This window comes from Hemicordylus capensis, chromosome 1 (genome assembly GCF_027244095.1).
Source record: "Hemicordylus capensis ecotype Gifberg chromosome 1, rHemCap1.1.pri, whole genome shotgun sequence".
Classification (NCBI taxonomy): Eukaryota; Metazoa; Chordata; class Lepidosauria; order Squamata; family Cordylidae; genus Hemicordylus; species Hemicordylus capensis.
In genome coordinates this window covers 351,557,483-351,577,981 of record NC_069657.1, presented here as the reverse complement: position 1 = coordinate 351,577,981, position 20,499 = coordinate 351,557,483, and the positions used below count along the sequence as shown (strand labels likewise).

At 40.1% G+C, this 20,499-nt stretch overlaps 1 protein-coding gene across 6 annotated transcripts in view; it reads left to right on the top strand.

Moving 5' to 3' along the window:
* MAP7 (microtubule associated protein 7) overlaps window positions 1-20,499 on the top strand; it is a 164,451-nt gene that overhangs the window by 89,053 nt on the left and 54,899 nt on the right. For all 6 annotated transcript variants that reach the window (XM_053288709.1, XM_053288707.1, XM_053288698.1 and 3 more), the window contains exon 2: window positions 17,437-17,538. In XM_053288709.1, coding sequence (XP_053144684.1) covers window positions 17,437-17,538 — 102 coding nt within the window. The remainder of the gene's footprint in view (window positions 1-17,436; window positions 17,539-20,499) is intronic.

Genomic DNA, 20,499 nt, shown 5'->3' with positions numbered 1-20,499 from the left:
AGTGTTCCCTCTAACAGGGATACCCAGATGTTGTTGACCAGAACTCCCAGAATCCCCAAGCAAAAGCCATTGCAGCTGGGGATTCTGGGAGTTGTAGTCAACAACATCTGGGAATCCCTGTTAGAGGGAACACTGCTGTAGAGGTCTGCCTCACCTCAGTAGTTTGATTTTGAAATTGATGCTACTATACCCTGTTTTGTTTTTTGCAACTCCTATGTCCACATCCGTGCACTTTGCAACAGTAGCATAATACCTTTATTAGAACAAACTACAAAGTCTCAGTTTAGCTGGTCAATCCGATCCATGCTTTTCCTCTTTCTATTTTCCATAAAAGGGGCGGGGGGTTGCTACTATTTGCATTTTATCTTTTTTTAATGGGGCAGTTTTAAAGGAAGTGTTTGTGCTCATAATTTTCTTCAGTTGTATGTCTGTAACGAGTGTCACCTCTTCGACTCCTGTCAGTGAATCTGAGCCTGGGTTTATAATCAGTCCTTGAGATATTGTCTCATGTAGCCACCTAATGGCGCAGTGGGAAATGACTTGCCTAGCAAGCATGAGGCTGCTGGTTGGAATCCCTGCTGGTATGTTTCCCAGACTATGGGAAGCACCTATATCGGGCAGCAGCGATATCTCATACTGTGCAGGAGATGGCAATGGTGAACTCCTCCTGTATTCTACCAAAGAAAAATCACAGTACTACATACTTCGGTTTATCCTCACAACAACCCTGTGAAGTAGGTTAGGCTGAGAGAAGTTGACATGTTGTTTGGCTTTCAGTATATTCTTGCAGCTCTTTTGCAGCAAAGATGCACAGAAGCGTCAAAATGATCTTGCCTGCTTGGTAAGCCACCTCAAAGTGCCAGAGGTCAGTGTCAGTCAGTACTGCTCCCTGGATTTTACAGGCATCTGCAGTGACAGATGCCTGCCAGCCCTGGAGCCTGCAGAGAAGCCTGCTTCTTCTTCTGTGGGTTGGAGAAAATGCCCCTTTTAAAAAGATTGGCAGGGCGCACCAGGGGCACCACCAGAAAAAAGAAGGGGAGGGCCCCTGTTCAGTTCTTGCACACAGGCTCCTTCAGAGCTTGTTATGCCCAGTAACCCTTTGCAACACTGTCTCCCCTGCTCCTTCTCCCTCCACTGAAGTGCCCTGCCATTTCAGAAGACTGTGGGATTGATACAAAACATATTCAGGTAAACCAGTGGTAAACTGAATGGCAGGCAGTTATTATTATTGTTGTTGTTGTTGTTGTTCTTTACACAGTCAGACAGGTGTTATTGACTGGTTTGTTTTATCCAGACATCGAGTCCTTCCCAAGGACCTAGGATGGCTGAATTTTATTGTCACTGTTGTTGCTGTAATGATAGATATCGTCGCAGAATATAGGCTGTTCCTGCTGCTCTGTTCCATGCCCTCTGCCTGTCGAAAATGCAGGGCAGAACAAGTAAGAGTAGGAGTGGTTGCCGCCACCACCTCCACCAGGTAAGTGGAACTGGTGGATGGAATTGGGGCTTCGGGCACCAAAAGTCTTTAGCCAGGACTTCTTTTTTCAGCTTCCAATGGGTTAAACTGCGAGGACGCTAGTTGATCAAGTGGGAAGGACCATGCCACCATCAGAGTGCTGACTACCAACAAAGAAGGCTGTGAGGAGCTCTAGAGAAGCAGCCCAAATTGACCCTGAAGGGCCAGTGCCAGAGGTAGTACTAAGAGATACGTGCTGACAGTGACTGGCTTTCTTCAGGGCAAATCCTAGTTGCTCTGGTCAATGCAGTCTGATAGATTCTACAATTGGATATGTCAAGCAATGGGATAAGAGACTGGAGTAAATAATAAAAGTTCAGTAATATACACATTATGGAAGTAGAACTTACCACTAATGATGAAATATTCAATATTACATGTCCTTCTCCTTTAATGGAAGAATAATGCTGCTAGCTATTCAAAGGGAATTGTTCCCAAAGGACATTTAGAATGAATATTGTTGACAAGTGGAAGAAAACTGAATAAGAGCTACATGGAAAAAGGAAAAGTTCCCAGCAACAATAAAGCAAAAATCTTAAGTCATGATCAATATAGCATTTATAGCATTAAACTGACACATTTTGTTAGTGTGGAAAAACAAAAACAAATGAAAATTATTTTCATTTTGTATTGAAACAATTAAATATTGACTGACACGCAGACTAACAAAGCACCGGTGCTCCACAATACGCACTGGTGTAGCATAACTGCTTTTGAAGAGTTCCAGATTAACTCTGCACTGGTGCTTGCATGGGAAGTTAATTTCAACAACTTTCCCTCCCCCCCGCCCCCCGAAGCACTCTGTACTATCTGAAAATATGTCCCTGAGGGCTGCAAACCCCTCAGGCTCATATTTTTGGGTGGCACCTAGCACTTCCGGAGGAAGTGGAGGTTGTCAAAATTTGCCCTCCTCACTGCAGTAGTGGTGACATTGAGTTAGCTCAGAAACACTGGTGCTTTGTTCATCTGGATGTCAGCCATTGTGATGATGTGAATCTATATGTTACAACATAGTGGTAATTAGGTTTTATAAATGATATTAAAATAATTTAAAAATAAACTAATCTGAACTTTGTCACCATAATTATTTTTGCTCTGAAATGCTTAAGTGTGGGCATTAATTGCCATTTTAGCATAACGTCCAGACTCAAAAGTTCACTCTTTTGTTCACTCTTCAGACTCAAAAGTTCACTCTTCTTCTGTCTTACCAAGCAGGCAAAATCTCTTCTGATTTGCCCTGAAGAAAGCCAGTCACTGTCAGCACGTAATTAATGATGATGTTCCCTAGGCAAGATATTTTTATTTCTTTTTTGCTAGCCTGAACTCTGCTTTATACTGAATGTTCAAATGGGGAAAGGATGCTTTAACTAATCTACCCATAGCCTAGCACCATTTGCCTCTTCTTGTTCTTTACCAAAAAAAAGGAAAGATTGTGCCATTGAGTCGGTGTCGATTCCTGACGACCACACTCCTGGCGACCTAGGTGGTTTTCTTGGTAGAATACAGGAGGGGTTTACCATTGCCTCCTCCCACGCAGTATGAGATTATGCCTTTCAGCACCTTCTTATATCACTGCTGCCCAGTATGGATGTTTACTTTTCCCATAGTCTGGGAAACATAGCGGTGATTTGAACTGACAGTCTCTTCCTCCCTAGGCAGGTTGCTTCCCTACTGTGCCATTAGGCGCCCCCAAAAAAGATGCCCCTTAAGCACTTAGATAAGTACTTAACATGCCATGAAATACATATGCAAAAGCAGTGAAACAAAAGAGATGTTCCTTACAAATGCATGAGAGATAAAGTCATGTTCAATCACTTATGTACAGAATAAAACATTCTTACATGAATTATTTCAAGTCATTCTTCTGTCAGCAAACAGACTGCTGCCCTGGGCACAATGTCACATTTAAAGAGACCCAAGCTAAATTCAGCTGCTACCATCCAACTATAGTTTGACAGAAGAGCAACACAATAGTGCATTATTATTTTGAGTGCATGAGCTTCAGTGAACTGGCATTTCATCTCAAAAAATGCCTTCAATAACTATGTGAATTCAATTGCAAGTGCTACAGAAAAAATTAAAGACACTCTCAATTTGTGAAGTGTATTTTAAAAAATATAATTATCTGACTCATTCTTACTAAGATGAACTTCAACCTAATTTGCAAAAAATCATTTAACAAGATTGGCTGATCATGGCAATTGGGGCACCTGTACCACTTTGAAGATATTTACATTACAAACATTATATAGTTTATAAACCTGCTTAACCATCATTGTCCCCCCCCCCACCACAAGGAATACTGGGAATTAATAGTTTTGTGAAAGTGCAGAGAAATTGCTATGATGTTTAGTATTCTCCTTCATTACTTGCTCTCTTTCTCAACTATAGCATATAAATTGTAGAGGGCAATAAAAAGAGCTTGCACAAAGTCTGGTGAGGAAGCTACAGGGACAGAATCACTTATCTGGATTCAGAGTCAGTTCTTTAATACAACACTTCCCGCTAGATTGGAGATGGCCGCCCTTCCACTAGTAGCTGAGGCTTTCAGCTAGTGAAAGGGCACCTTATATCTGAATTGTTGGACGCGTGGCTGTAAAACAAAAACAAGGAACATTGCCGTGTGAGATGAGCTGTTTTCCAGAAACGCAGACAGCAATCTTCATTCCTGTCTTGAAAGCTTTTAGTCCAGCATTGCTAAAAGCAATAGAGACAAGCAGAACAGCAATGAACTGTTTACTTTGCCCTATTGGGACTTTGAGTGTAAGCTTCATACAAATATGTACAGTGTGGTTTTTCTTTCTCTTGTTTCCCTGTGAGGCTGCTCCAGTCTTCCAGGTTTTTCAGTGCAAATCTTTTAAGAAGCTTGTATTAACAGAGTCCTTAGAGGATAGGAATCTACCCTCCTGTTTTGGGGACGATCTGTTGCACAAACAGACCTTCTGTGCACGCTGCCTTTATGTAAATGACCCAACTGCTCGGATGTGTATCTAACTGGGGGAGGAGAAGGGCTTGTCTATCATGCTATTTCAGTGGTTTGCCTAAGACTCAGTCGCAGCTGCTCTCCCAACAGTGGGATGAGGATAGGCAAAGAAACCCCACCCAGGAAACTGCCTTGTCTGCCACTCCCTCTAGCTGAAGGAGGACTGTCAATAGCAGAGTGCAGTTCTCCACCATGTTGCTTGTGCTTGCCGTGCTGCTCAGAACTTTGTCAGAATGTTCTAAATAGTTTGGGAAATGTTTAATAAGTAAGAGAGATCTTTCTCCCTCTGAATGTTTTGCCCTTCTCCTGGATTCCTGTGCAAGTTACACACTTTTTACTTACAATGCGATTCTCCCTTCCTTTCTGTTGAATTTATTCTTTTGAAGTAAATAATATCCTTCTTTCCAATCCTGTGAGTCATCCCACCAAGTTTCAGTTATACCTATAAAGTTATACCTATAAAGTCTCATGTATTTAGGAATATGGGAAGCTGCCTTATTCCTATTCAGAACATTGGTCCATCTAGGTCAGTACTGTCTACAATGACAGGCAGTACCTCTCCAAGATTTCAGGCAGGAGTCTTTCCTAGCCCTTCCTGGAAATGCCAGGGATTTAACCTGGGACCTTGTGCATGCAAAGCAGATGATCTACCACTGAGCTATGGTCCCATCCACCATATTTTATGCATGCTAATTATTATTGTTGTTATTTCTTGTTTACACAGTCAGACAGGTGTTATTGACTGGTTTGTTTTATCCAGACACTGAGTCCTTCCCAAGGACCTGGGATGGCTAAATTTTATCATCAATATTGTTGTTGTTATTATAGATATAGTCGCAAAATATAGGCTGTTCCCAGTAAAGTTGCTTTTTGTAATTGCCTGATGGTGATTTCTGTGGCCCCTATGGTGTTGAGGTGCTCTTCAGGTTGTTTTGGAATTGCACCTAGGGTGCCAATTACCACTGGGATTATTTTGGTCTTTTTCTGCCACAGCCTTTCAATTTCAATTTGTAGATCTTTGTAGTTTGTTATTTTTTCTATTTCTTTTTCTTCTATTCTGCTATCCCCTGGTATTGCTATGTCGATTATTTTGACTTGTTTTTCTTTCTTCTCGACTACAGTGATATCTGGTGTATTGTGTTGCAGATGTTTGTCTGTTTGTAGTCAGAAGTCCCATAATATTTTTACATCTCCATTTTCTTCATAGGAACATAGGAAGCTGCCATATACTAAGTCAGACCATAGGTCCATCTCGCTCAGTATTGTCTACACAGACTGGCAGCGGCTTCTCCAAGGTTGCAGATAGGAATTTCTCTCAGCCCTGTCTTGAGATGCCAGGGAAGGAACTTGGAGCCTAGATGCTCTTCCCAGAGCGGCTCCATCCCCTGAGGGGAATATCTTACAGTGCTCACACTTCTAGTCTCCCATTCATATGCAACCAGGGTGGATCCTGCTTAGCTTAAGGGGACAAGTCATGCTTGCTACCACAAGACCAGCTCTCTTCCCATGTTTTAATTTTTTTAAAGAGATGCTCTTCCACTCATCTATGGCCCCATAGCTTAGAAACAAAGGAACATAGGAAGCTGCCATATACTGAGTCAGACCATTGGTCTATCTAGCTCAGTATTGTCTTCACAGACTGGCAGCAGCTTCTCCAAGGTTGCAGGCAGGAATCTCTCTCAGCCCTATCTTGGAGAAGCCAGGGAGGGAACTTGAAACCTTCTGCTCTTCCCAGAGCGGCTTCATCCCCTGAGGGGAATATCTTACAGTGCTCACACATCAAGTTTCCAATTCAGATGCAACCAGGGCAGACCCTGCTTAGCTATGGGGACGTCATGCTTGCTACCACAAGACCAGCTCTCTTCAACTTTTTCAATATTATGGTCCCACCAATCTTTGGCTACAGGTAGCTTGTATTTTTTTGCAGATGTTCCAATGTATCATCCCTGCTACCTTGGCATGTCTTTGTTTGTAGTCAATCTGTGCGATCTTTTTACAACAGCGGATTAGGTGGTCCACAGTTTCATCTGCTTCTTTACAAAGGCAGCACTTGCTGTTTGTTGTTGACTTTTCGACTTTTGCGCTTATTGCATTTGTTCTTAGTGCCTGTTCTTGTGCAGCCAGTATTAAACCCTCTGTTTCTTTCTTCAAGTTGCCATTCTTAAGCCATTGCCAGGTTTTGGCATTATTACTATTATTTTTATTTCTTGTTTATACAGTCAGACAGGTGTTATTGACTGGTTTGTTTTATCCAGACATTGAGTCCTTCCCAAGGACCTGGGATGCCAGAATTTTATCATCAATACTGTTGGTTATTATAGATATTGTCGCAAAATATAGGCTGTTCCCAGTAAAGCTGCTTTTTGTAATTGGCTGATGGTGATTTCTGTGGCCCCTATGGTGTTGAGGTGCTCTTCAAGGTCTTTTGGAACTGCACCCAGGGTGCCAATTACCACTGGGATTATTTTGGTCTTTTTCTGCCACAGCCTTTCAATTTCAATTTGTAGATCTTTGTATTTGGTGATTTTTTCTATTTCTTTTTCTTCTATTCTGCTATCCCCTGGTATTGCTATGTCGATTATTTTGACTCGTTTTTCTTTCTTCTCGACTACAGTTATATCTGGTGTATTGTGTGGCAGATGTTTGTCTGTTTGTAGTCGGAAGTCCCATAATATTTTTACGTCTTCATTTTCTTCAACTTTTTCAATTTGATGGTCCCACCAATTTTTGCCTACAGGTAGCTTGTATTTTTTGCAGATGTTCCAGTGTATCATCCCTGCTACTTTGTCATGCCTTTGTTTGTAGTCAGTCTGTGCGATCTTTTTACAACAGCTGGTCAGGTGGTCCACGGTTTCATCTGCTTCTTTACAAAGGCGGCACTTGCTGTTTGTGATGGATTTTTTGACTTTTGCTCTTATTGCATTTGTTCTTAGTGCCTGTTTTGTGCAGCCAGTATTAAACCCTCTGTTTCTTTCTTCAAGTTGCCATACTTAAGCCATTGCCAGGTCTTGGTGATGTCTGATTTTCCACTTATATTGTGCAAATATTGATCATGCAGGGGCTTATTTCTCCATTTTTCTGCTTGGTTCTTGACTTGTTCTTTCTTGTAGGCCAGCTTTCTTTCATTGGTGTTGAATAGTTTCTCGTTTTTGACCATTTGAAGAGCATCTTCTTCACTGTCCTTGATACATTCTTCAAGGCCTCTTTTCTCCTGCTCTACTGTTTGATGGACTTGCAGCATTCCTCTTCCACCTGAGCTGCGAGGGAGGTATAGCCTATCTACATCACTGCGGGGGTGCAGAGCATGATTGATGGTCATGATTTTCCTGGTCTTACAATCTAGCGTCTCTAGCTCTGCCTGGGTCCAGTCTATTATTCCTGCAGTGTATCTGATAACAGGTATAGCCCAGGTATTTATGGCTTGTATGGAGTTTGGACTTTAGGATTTTTCTAACTCTCCTGATGTATTCACTTCCAATTTTTCTTTTAACTTCAGTGTGTTCGATGTTATCAGCCTGGAGAATGCCCAAGTAACGTTCTTTCTCTTCCAGGTTCTTGATCTTGCTTCCATTGGGCAGTTCTATTCCTTCTGTTTTTCTTATTTTCCCTCTGTTCATTATTAATGCAGCACACTTGTCTAGTCAAAACTCCATTGCTATATCGCTACTGAATATACGGACGGTGTTTAGCAGTGATTCAATTTCTGACTGGGACTTTCCATACAACTTCAGATCGTCCATGTACAGCAGATGGTTGATTTTACTTGATGTTTTAGATGTTTGGTATCCGAGGCCTGTTTTGTTGAGTATTTGTGAAAGTGGGGTCATGGCGATTACAAACAACAGAGGGGATAGTGAGTCCCCTTGGAAAATGCCTTTTCTAATGCTAACCTGTCCAAGTGTCTCGCCATTGATTGTTAACTGTGTACTCCACATGCTCATTGCTTTTTTTATAAATATCTGAATGTTTTTGCTGACACCAGTTGTTTCTAAACATTTTAGTATCCATGTGTGAGGCAGTGAATCGAAGGCTTTCTTGCAGTCAATCCATGCAACACTTAGATTTGTTTTTCTTCTCTTGCAGTTTTCTAAAATCATTTTGTCAATCAGCAGCTGGTCTTTTGTGCCTCTGGTGTTCGGGCAATTTCCTTTCTGTTCAACTGGAAGCTGTTTGTTAGTTAATAAGTGTTGCATCACTTCATCTGCTATTATTCCAGTTAATAATTTGAACATGGTTGGCAGGCAGGTTATTGGTCTATAATTACTTGGAACTGCACCTTTTGCTGGGTCTTTCATGATGAGATGAGTTTTCCCAGTTGTTAGCCATTGTTCTATATCACCGCCTTTCATAATGTTGTTCAATATCATTGTTCAATATCACCGCCTTTCACTTCATAATGAGCCTTTCATCATCATTATCATCATCATCATCATCATCATTATTATTATTATCAGGCAACAAAAATTCTATCCACAACCCATTTAAACTGATGTGTGCCCTAAAACAAATTTAAGGGTTTGCAAGCACTATTGGTTTCAGTCAGAGTTATAGTGATGTTAATGTCTCCAGGACTGAGGCCCATTTACTTGGAATAAATAGATGTACAGGAGAGCCTTGCTGTTCACAGATCCAGCATCCACGGTTTCATGTATCCATGGTTGGGTAATTGACTCCTGATCTCGGCATATGCGGTGGGGAGCAAAACGGGTCATTTCCACATATTCACAGGTTTGGTCATTTTGTGTAGAAGAGCCATTTTGTGGTGTGAGTGGTTTTTTTTTAAGCCTGCAAGTGGAAAAAACCCAGATTTAGGACTTTGGGAGGCATTCCTGGGAACTTGGAGATGGCAGGGCAAATCCCCCACCACCACCATTTTTTGTGCTTTGTGTAGCCTCCAGGACCCTAACCCCATGAGTCCCATTGTGTGAATGACTCTGCATCCACAGTTCCGTTATCCACGGTCTGCAGTGATAGTGAAGAATGGAACCCCTGTAGATGCCGGAGTTCTCCTGTTGATGTGAATGCTTTAAATGTATTTCAGATTATGATGATAACTGGGAAACTGTGGAGTTAAATAAATTATCTTCACTGTTACGAGAGTATATTTTAATGATTATGCAATTTTAACTTGATGATCAGGTTTCCAGTTATCTGTTTGTCTTGCTTTTAGACCTTGGGTTGGTCTAAAAAAGCATAAGGGACATGGTTCTTCTCCCCGCCCCCCATAAAATCTACACAGACCTTCTGTTTGGCTCTGACCTGAACTATTCAGCTGCTGCCGCCACCAAATAATATTCAGTAACTGACTGTGTCTGGAGCCAGTTTAATATGCTGTAACACCCACAGCAAGTTGATAGAACCGATGAATTACACCATCACTCTCTTGTGTCTGGGTTGACTTAACATCTCACTGAAACAACATTGTTGAACTAGACTAGAGTGGCATAACATTAATTATTAGAAGGAAGGTGAAACCAGGGTACAGTTAGCTCAGGCTATAGGCTTTTTCTTTTTTAAGTTCATAGTTCCTCAGAGCTTCATTCTCCTTTGCAGTTGTTAATTACATGCTGGAGATTTTGGCTACTTGCATTATAAATAATATCTGCAATTGTATATAAATTAAATATTTCACTTTACAACAATGTTGTTTTTTAGCTGTAGTACCCTAAGGCACTCTCATAAAAGGATTCGTTTTAAATCCAAAGTTGCCTTAATAAAAGCCGCACAGTTTCAGTAAATCAAAACAGCCTGAAAACAATACCGTACAATACACTTGCAAATAGCTGTGGATTCTGTGCTGCTTTGACTTATCCTTGAAAGCTTTATGAGGATATTAAAAACATGAAGATCAGTGGTTGGGACAATATGATGTTCTATTTTATATAATCAAAGGGGGTGCAAGGGAGACAGAGCTTTCAGAATAACATGAGCTGCAAAGGGTAGATTGTGGAGAGAGAAACTGTTGTTTAGTATATCTAAACTACCCACATTTCAAGTAGCTTAGGTTTTACTCCATAAGCTTGAAGCAGCCTTCAGAAAGCTTTCTCTTTCAAAGTGGACCTAATATGACATGATTTCTGCAGATCCCAAGAGCAAATCAAGTGATGACTTGGTGTGACAGAGTGAATAATAATTTTCAATGCAAAAATTTCCATCAAAACTTTGTATAGATGTAGCTGGACCAAAATGTTGTTAGCAGGGTGACAATCTGTAAAAAAAATTTTAATAAACTGACCTGACTTTTGCATTTTCAGATCACGAATACTACTGATGTATGAGTACAAATCCCCTGTTTCTTCCCTTGTTTCTTTCACTTTTTCTGCGTTACTATACAAGCATTGAAGTATACTAATCACATTTGTGAAAGCTGTAATGTGCTTCAGGACTTTAAAAAAATAATAATTTAGCAGTTCTGATTTTAGATCAGTTTTGTTGACATGTCCAGCATGTTTATTCATCATGTGTTTAATATGTACACCTGTGTACTCTTCTTTTTAACTGCAGATAAACTTTTTCTAAAGTATGTATTTAGTGTTTTTCAAACTTGGGTAACTCTGGCCCACCTTCTCCACTTATTCTACCCGCTGGGCTCCCAATCCAGCACCAACTATGTGTTCCTCAAGTGAACATGCCAAGATATTTGTATGCAGGTGTGTACATATAGCCTGCTTCTGCATGCAAGGATTTATGAATGGGTGTACTAATATCAACATTAGCATGAGAAATGAAGTAGGAGATCAGCTTCTCTCTAGGATTCCTCCCTTGCCCCCACACACCAATAACTATTCTCAAGAAAATGTAAGTAGAAATCATCAACTTTTTCTGGGCTCCCGTCTGCCCAGATCACTTGGAATGATGATTCAATAATGGTATACTTATCATCACAATATAGCTTGCTGAGGATCCTCTACTTGGGATCCCTTGCGGACTGATCATGAGGGTAGTGGACACACAGATTCCACCTGTGGTAGGATTTTATCCCTCCATATCCCCTGGCCACCTTCCACATGCACCCTGATGGGGTCTTTCCTACTGTTTGATAAAACTGACATGGCTGATAATTAAATGAAAAGAAATGAAATGAAATGGGTGTGGGGCCATAGCTCAAATCAGGAGAGGTGACAACTTGTCTGCAGTTGTCACCGGCTTGTCTGGTGGCTATTCGGGGACAGGCCTTCTCCGTTGCTGCCCCAATGCTTTGGAATGCACTCCCTGCTGAAATAAGAGCCTCCCCATCTCTGACAATTAAAAAAAAATCTTTAAAGACACATTTGTTCACCCAGGCTTTTAATTAAATACCATTTTAATAGTTTTAACATTGTTTTAAAATATTGTTTAAAGGGTTTTTTAATAGTTGTATTGTTTTAACTTTTTGTTGTCAAAAAGTTTTAACTGATGTTTTAATTTCTCTGTTGTCATTTCTCTATTTTAATTAATTTTTTAACTTTTCTGTTTTTTGTTGTAAACCGCTCAGAGATGTAAGTTTTGGGAGGTATAAAACTATGTTGTTGTTGTTAGTAATAATAATGGTCAATATTTGCACAATATAAGTGGAAAATCAGACATCACCAAGACCTGGCAGTGGCTTAAGAATGGCAACTTGAAAAAAGAAACAGAGGGTTTAATACTGGCTGCACAAGAACAGGCACTTAGAACAAATGCAATAAGAGCAAAAGTCAAAAAATCCATCACAAACAGCAAGTGCCGCCTTTGTAAAGAAGCAGATGAAACCGTGGACCACCTGACCAGCTGTTGTAAAAAGATCGCACAGACTGACTACAAACAAAGGCATGACAAGGTAGCAGGGATGATACACTGGAACATCTGCAAAAAATACAAGCTACCTGTAGCCAAAGATTGGTGGGACCATAAAATTGAAAAAGTGGTAGAAAATGAAGATGCAAAAATATTATGGGACTTCCGACTACAAATAGACAAACATCTACCACACAATACACCAGATATAACTGTAGTAAAGAAGAAAGAAAAACAAGTCAAAATAGTCGACATAGCAATACCAGGGGATAGCAAAATAGAAGAAAAAGAAATAGAAAAAAATCACCAAATACAAAGATCTACAAATTGAAATTGAAAGGCTGTGGCAGAAAAAGACCAAAATAATCCCAGTGGTAATTGGCACCCTAGGTGCAATTCCAAAACAACTTGAAGGGCACCTCAACACCATAGGGGCCACAGAAATCACCATCAGCCAATTACAAAAAGCAACTTTACTGGGAACAGCCTATATTTTGCGACGATATCTATAATAACCAACAGTATTGATGATAAAATTCTGGCATCCCAGGTCCTTGGGAAGGACTCGATGTCTGGATAAAACAAACCAGTCTGACTGTGTAAACAAGACCTGTCTTGTTTACCTGTGTAAATAACACCTGTCTGACTGTGTAAACAAGAAATAATAAATAATTGACAATAAAATTCAGCGGTCCCAGGTCCTTGTCTGGATAAAACATACATAAAACATACATAAAGCATAAAACATGTCTGGATAAACATACCAGTCAATAACACCTCTCTGACTGTGTAAACAACAACAACAATAATAAATAATAAATAAATGCAAATATTTTGCATGCAAAAGGTCCCAGGTTCAATCTCTGGCATCTTCAGTTGTAGGGCTGGGAAAGAACCCTGCCTGAAACCTCTGAGTAGCTGCTACCAGTCAGTGTAGACCAGGGTTTCTTAACCTTGGGCCCCCAGATGTTGTTAGACTACAACTCCCATCATCCTCAGCCACAAAGGCCATGTCTGGGGATGATGGGAGTTGTAGTCCAACAACATCTGGAGGCCCAAGGTTAAGAAACCCTGGTTTAGACAATAAGGCAGCTTTTTGTGATGAAATCAGTCCTCTTCCTCAATATCCTCTCTTCCTTTTCTTTCTTGGTCTTCCTACTTTTCTGCAAGTACAGTGTTAACACTTTCACATTATTTCACTGACCAATTGAGAGTGGCTGGAGATGACTTACATGAATGCATGAGTGAGTGTGCTTAATTGTATAGTAGCCAGCATTAGGAACTAGAAAGGACATGCAAAGCTGGAACAAAGACAGAATCTTGGTTCATACATTCAGGTGTGATGGCAGTATAGGAGCACACAGTAGCCAAATTCTGTATGGCTGTAATTACATTCTGCTCACAGTGTGTCAGAAACAGTCAAATTTAGTTGTCCTTCCCTTTTCTTTTTAATTTTGTTTTATCCAATACTTTTTTATCTCAATCTTCTATGTAACAGATTCTACATGTGTATATGCATGTATGTGTTTATATTGATATCTACCCTCAAGGTTTATTTGATCTGGATTGTGTATTTGATCAAAGATCGCAATAAACTGAAGTGAATTGTAGCATCACAGAGGAGGAGCAGCACAAGCCACCACACAGCTCACAATGTGAAACTCACCCATTGCGTGAGCACCCAGCAATGAAAACTGGCTCTCCCTGTGTTTGGGTGCTAAGTGTGGAAAGCCTGCTTTCACATTACAAGTTATCTGTGTGGTAAAGAGAAGAGGCTCATGCTGCTCCTCACCCATGCAATTTTAGCACTACCCCAGCAGAATGCATGAGTAGAAGCTGAATGCAATAACACAACTGTAAATGACACTGCAGCTCTGCTGGTCAGTTTGGAGTCTTGTGATGTGTAGTAAAACTCAGATTTTGTATATACATTGTAATGGCCCATGAGGCGGACTGGGTAATTGGCCACCATTTTGCATTTGGCTCTGTCCCAAAGACATAGCGTTGCATCTGGCTGTGATTGGTGGGCCTCAGGGTTGTAAAAAAGATACCACAAGCCTGAAGTCTGCCTTCAAGATGGACACATTGATTGTGGCATTAGCTTTTGTAGAGTAGAGCCTGCTGTTTGAAGTGCTTGAAGTTACCTGATGAAAGAAAACAAGGATAGGCTTGTGGTTAATAACTGAGCTAATTTCATAACTTATTCTCAGACTCACAGCTGTTTGTGGTACCATGCCGTGAGCAATATTGTTACTATTTCATGAAACCTAGAAACTAAATTTGCCTTCCTGGACTACAGTTTGTAAGCCAATTCCCTTCATATGCAATAACAATATGAACTATTTCTCTTAATATTGGTGCCTGTTGTCTTTGTCTTGAGCATAAAGTCATTAAAATTTCATGTGCAAACTATTCGTGTTTGAAATACATAATTCAGTATATTCAGTGGTTTCAGTATGCCATAAAAGGAATATATATTGAAACAATTGCCTGGAGATTGCTCCTGGCACCTTTTTATAAAATATTGCTGAAATTGTTTTTTGTGAGTACTAATGCCACACATTTTGCTAAGAGTTATATTTCTGAGTTAAATAATGGCTTTAAACACAACAGGGGGCTTCTAATTATGTAGGAAGTGTGATTTTATAAAGGAGCATAGAAAGCATCCTATGGTATTTAATGGAAATATTCTATATCCTTGGACATATATAACTGGAATGAATGAGAAAATTGTGTAGTCCAAACTACATAGTTAGGGATAGGTATGATCTCTAGGGATGTGCACAAAACTGGTTTGCCCGGTTCGGTTCAAATTCGAACCAGGTTCGAACCAGGAGGGGGTGGTTCGGTTTTGGTTTTGCTCGAACCTCCCCCTGGTTCAGTTCGAATTTGAACTGGTTCAGACACCTAAAAATTGGTAGGATGGTAGCTGGCACCCAGGGGTACCTGCCATCCAAACCCCAAAGCAATCGGACACTCGTACGATTTTTTATGAATTTTTGAAAATTATTTCTATTTTTTTCTCATAGGATATAATGGGACTCCAACCAGCCCATTATTTCTTATTGTGTAGCACCCATGGGTGCCAACAACCATGCAAACCCCGAAGCAATCAGACACCCCTATGATTTTTTATGAATATTTGAAATATTTTTAATTATTTTTCTCATAGGGTATAATAGGACCTGAACCAGCCCATATCCCCTATTGTGGAGCACCTAGGGGCACAAAAGTGGGGTAGGTGGTAGACAACCAGGGGTGCCTACTATCCACAAAGTTCCAAGGCAATCGGGCACTCCTCTGATTATTGGTGAATTGTTTTGAATTCCTCATAGAGAATAATGAGAATTGCAGCAAACGTATAGCTTCACGTCGGGGAGAAAGGGGTGTCCTAGAGTGGAGTGTGGTGGGTGGTAGTTCCCAAGGTGGACAAGGAAGCTATCAGAATTGTTTGAAAGGAATTGGGCAAAGGGCTGATTTTTAAGTGATTTTTGAAGTTTATGCGACTTTAAGGTTTTTCTCCATAAAGAAGCATGGAGGTGTCAGCAAATGTATAGCTTCACGTCGGGGGGGGGGGGGAAGGGGTGTCCAAGAGCAGAGTGTGGTGGGTGGTAGTGCCCAAGGGGGGGCAGGAAGCTATCAGAATTATTTGAAAGGAATTGGGCAAAGGGCTGATTTTAAGTGATTTTTGAAGTTTATGTGTCTTTAAGATTAGCAATGAGAGTGGATTCATAGTTTGTCATTGAAAATCTTATATGCTACCAAAGAATCTACACTCAGAACACTTCAGAAACAACAAAACCCAGTACCCCATGGGTTAGCAACCCATGGAGGTGGTTGGCACCCTCGCTCTGTGCGACCCCAGCACCCCCCAAGTGCAGTTATGGGGCTGCTGAAACCTCCATTCTTCCCTATGGAGAAGAACCTTAAAGCCACTTGTGGGATGCTGGGGTGGCCCAGAGTGAGTGGTGGTCTAGTGCAAAGAGGTTGCTAAACACCCACATGGGTTGCTAACCCATGGGGTCCTGGGTTTTGTTGTTTCTGAAGTGTTCTGAGTGTAGATTCTTTGGTAGCATATAAGATTTTCAATGACAAACCATGAATCCACTCTCATTGCTAACCTTAAAGACATATTAACTTCAAAAATCACTTAAAAATCAGTCCTTTGCCCAATTCCTTTCAAATAATTCTGATAGCTTCCTGGCCCCCCTTGGGCACTACCACCTACCACACTCTGCTCTAGGACACCCCTTTGCCCCCAACATGAAGCTGTACATTTGCAGACACCTCCATGCTTCTTTATGGAGAAAAACCTTAAAGACGCGTAAACTTCAAAAATCACTTAAAAATCAGCCCTTTGCCCAATTCCTTTCAAATAATCCTGATAGCTTCCTTGCCCACCCTGGGAACTACCACCCACCACACTCTGCTCTACGACACCCCTTTCCCCCCGAAGTGAAGCTATACATTTGCTTCAATTCTCGTTATTCCCTATGAGGAATTCAAAAATACTTTAACAATTCACCAATAATCAGAGGGGTGTCCAATAGCATTGGGGTTTTGTGGGTGGTAGACACCCCTGTCTGTATACCACCCACCCCGCTTTTGTGCCCCTAGGTGCTCCACAATAGGGAATATGGACTGGTTCTGGTCCCATTATACTCTATGAGAAAAATAATTAAAAACATTTCAGATATTCATAAAAAATCGTAATACTGTCCGATTGCTTCAGGGTTTGGGTGGTTGTTGGCACCCATGGGTGCTCCACAATAAGGTATAATGGGCTGGTTGGAGTCCCATTATACCCTATGAGAAAAAAATAGAAGTAATTTTCAAAAATTCATAAAAAATCGTACGAGTGTCCGATTGCTTTGGGGTTTGGGTGGCAGGTACCCCTGGGTGCCAGCTACCATCCTACCAATTTTTGGATGTCCGAACCGGTTCAAATCGAACCACCCTCTGGTTCGGTTCGAATTCAAACCTTCGAACCACCCTGGTTCGAATTCGAACCGGTTCGCACATCCCTAATGATCTCCTACAATGATTAAATGTGGCAGGGTGGTGATCATGCCAAGTATGTTTTATGGCTAATCTGGCTATCCCAGGGTGACTTGAGTTGTATTAACAAAAACAAAGATGTTCAATATGATTGATTGAATATTTCTATTTATTTTTCTTCTAGTATCTGAAAGCTCCAAGGTACAAGACAAAAAAGCTGCTTCAACCAACCGCCCCACCTCTGCTTCGTTAGGGCAAAATACTAGCAACACTGGAGCCAAGTCAGGTATCCATCTGTGTACAACAGTTTGCCCAAAATGTATTTTAGAATTCAATAATTTTCAATAATGTGTTGGGATTGTACAGGTGATACTGTATTTTTAAAATTTCTTTTCAAATATAGATTAGAAAGATTGGAAAAGGCAAACAGATTCTCTATGGTTACATACTATACTGGGGAAAGCTAGATATTTTCGAGATTTTCAGTTCCTTTAAATTTTCATAGTAATATTGAGATTTCCTGTGAGAGAGTTAAATGGAAGCATTTAAAGGGGAGCATGGGCTGCGTGTCGTGGTCCCTGAGATCTTTGTAATATGAGAGAATTGTTTCTGTTGCATATATAGCCACCATAAATTGCACAGGAAACTGAAAATATGATGGCAGTTTTAATGTTGGTTCCAGAGTACTTAAGATAGCACCTGGGCTTTTTTGGCGATTCGGAACTAGGGCTTCTCTATGGCTGTCCCAGGGCTTTGAAATATGCTCCCTGTTGAAATAAGAGCATCTCCATCTTTGATTTATTTTTAGAAGACCCTCAAGACACACTTGTGTTCTCAGGCTTTTAAATAAAATTAATTTTAAACTGTTTAATTGTTTTTATCCCATGAAATTGTATTAACTTTTTTATTCTGTGAAATTGTTTTAATTGTTATTACTTTGTTTTATATTTATTGTGTGTTAAATTGTGTACACCGCCTAGAGATACTCATATCAGGCGGTATATAAATATGTTAGGGGGGGAAAGGTGTTTTAATTTACCATTGTGTGTTTATAGTTCTACTTTTTAAAACCTTTGCATTTCTGATACAAGATGCACTCCTTTTACCAACCGTAATATATGAATGGTTTAAGCACGAGCACACTGTTCATTAATTTTTAATTTAATTTAATTTCTATACCGCCCTTTCAAAAATGGCTCAGGGCAGGTTACACAGAGAAATGATTAATAAATAATATGGATCCCTGTCCCCAAAGGGCTCACAATCTAAAAAGAAACATAAGATAGACACCAGCAACTGTCACTGGAGGTACTGTGCTGGGGGTGGAGGAGAGGGCCAGTTACTCTCCCTCTGCTAAATAAAGAGAATCACCATGTTAAAAGGTGCCTCTTTGCCAAGTTAGCAGGGTTATAGCAAATGGCTATAGGGTTATAGCAAATGGTTATCAGTTGTCTGTTATGAGCTGCTGCTGTTGCTTGTCACCAGGTGATCTGGAATTCTCTGCTCAAATTCCCATAGGCTGCAGTTGCAAATGAAATTCTGAAACAAGAATAAATACGAAAATTTGACATATATTTTTAAAGTTTGCATGCTTCATACAGTTTGTAAAGTGGAGCAGTCTTTTCACTACTTTTCCCAGTGCTTATAATATTGCATCTCAGCTTTTTAAAACTTGTTTTTAAATTGTTCTGATTATTTAATTGTTGTTTTATGATGTTTTTAATTGTTAATCATTGTTTTATGCTTTATAATTTTTGTTTTAATTATTAACTGATTTTAATGGTGTTTTAATGTAAACCGCCCTGAGCCTTTTGGAAGGGCAGTATAAAAGTTTTAATAATAATAATAATAATAACAACAACAACAACAATAACAACTTTTTATTATGCAAAACATTGGAGATGGAATAGGGTAGAGAAATAGATAGTTATGCTAAGTGAAGAAATACCATCACTTTTGCATGATTTTTGCTACAGCTATACAGGCAAGAAATTTCTTTCTTCAAAGAGATTTCCAGGATTCTGCTCAAGCAACTAGATTCCATAAGTCTGATCACGATCACGATTTTAGAAACCTCTATATGAGGAAGCTTATACAATGTAAACTGCATGAGCATGCAAATACCTGGTTGTATTAAACTGGTGTAACTTTATATTTCCTTTTTTTTTTGGCCACATTTACAGCGAAGCTCCTATTTTTTAGAACATTTGGAAAGTAAAAAGGTGTAGATGGGGTCTCACCCTCTAACCAATTTGTTATGGATAGTGTATGGCACTGCCCATGCTCAGAAATGCCAGTATGCCTGCACATTTGTAGTTGAGACCTGGCATCAAAATTAAATTTAAGGTCTTGAGACCTGATTGAAATTAAACTCCTGGTTGTTGTTGTTTTTAATTGTTACTTCACAGCGTCCAGAGAACAGATTTGCTGCTGGACTATACTTGAAATATTGACCTTTCTTTGTGTGTTGTTACATAAGGCCCTGGCAGTACATTTCCCTCCCTCCTTTTATAGTCCTTGGAAAGCCCAGGGATGAAATAAATCAGGGAAGTTATGTTTCCTTGAGCATGTACACTGTACAAACTGCCAGTTTTACAACTGTCTAAATGTCATTTATCTTGCAGTTCAGCCTTGAGAAGTATTCAGCTGAAAAGAGAGTTCTGTAGAAATGGGGCGGGGGGACAAAGGAATCCCCTATGCTGTGAAACCTCATCACACATCTTAAATTTTATGTGGTTGATGACAGGGTGTCAGCTGGTCATTTGTGCCCATCACCCAGTTGTTGGCACCTGGGCACAGTGCCAAGCAAATAACCTCTCATTCGTGTTCCCTTAAAACAGAAGTTGTTATGAAGTCAACAAGATCTATTACTTATGCCAACAAAATCAAACTAGTCTGCTACTTTAAAGAATAGCACTGACTTTGAGGTCTGTGAGGTGCTTTATACATTACTATATAGGCCAAAACCTAATAGTTACTGGGTCTTCACTCATACGACTTTCTGGCTCATTTAGGACTGAAGTTATCTGTATACATTGCAGCATGACTCTGTGTGTAAATTGCATTTGGCGCTTTTAAAAAAAAAGTACAAACTCTTAACTCTAAAATAGTTGCCATGGAGGATAAAATTGTACTGCTTTCTAATTAATTCTCAAACACGTGGGTCGGTTTCTCACTGAAGTGGTAAAGCAATGTCTGGCTCTACAATGACTTAAATTACTACTACATGGGGTTTTGTTTTGTTTTT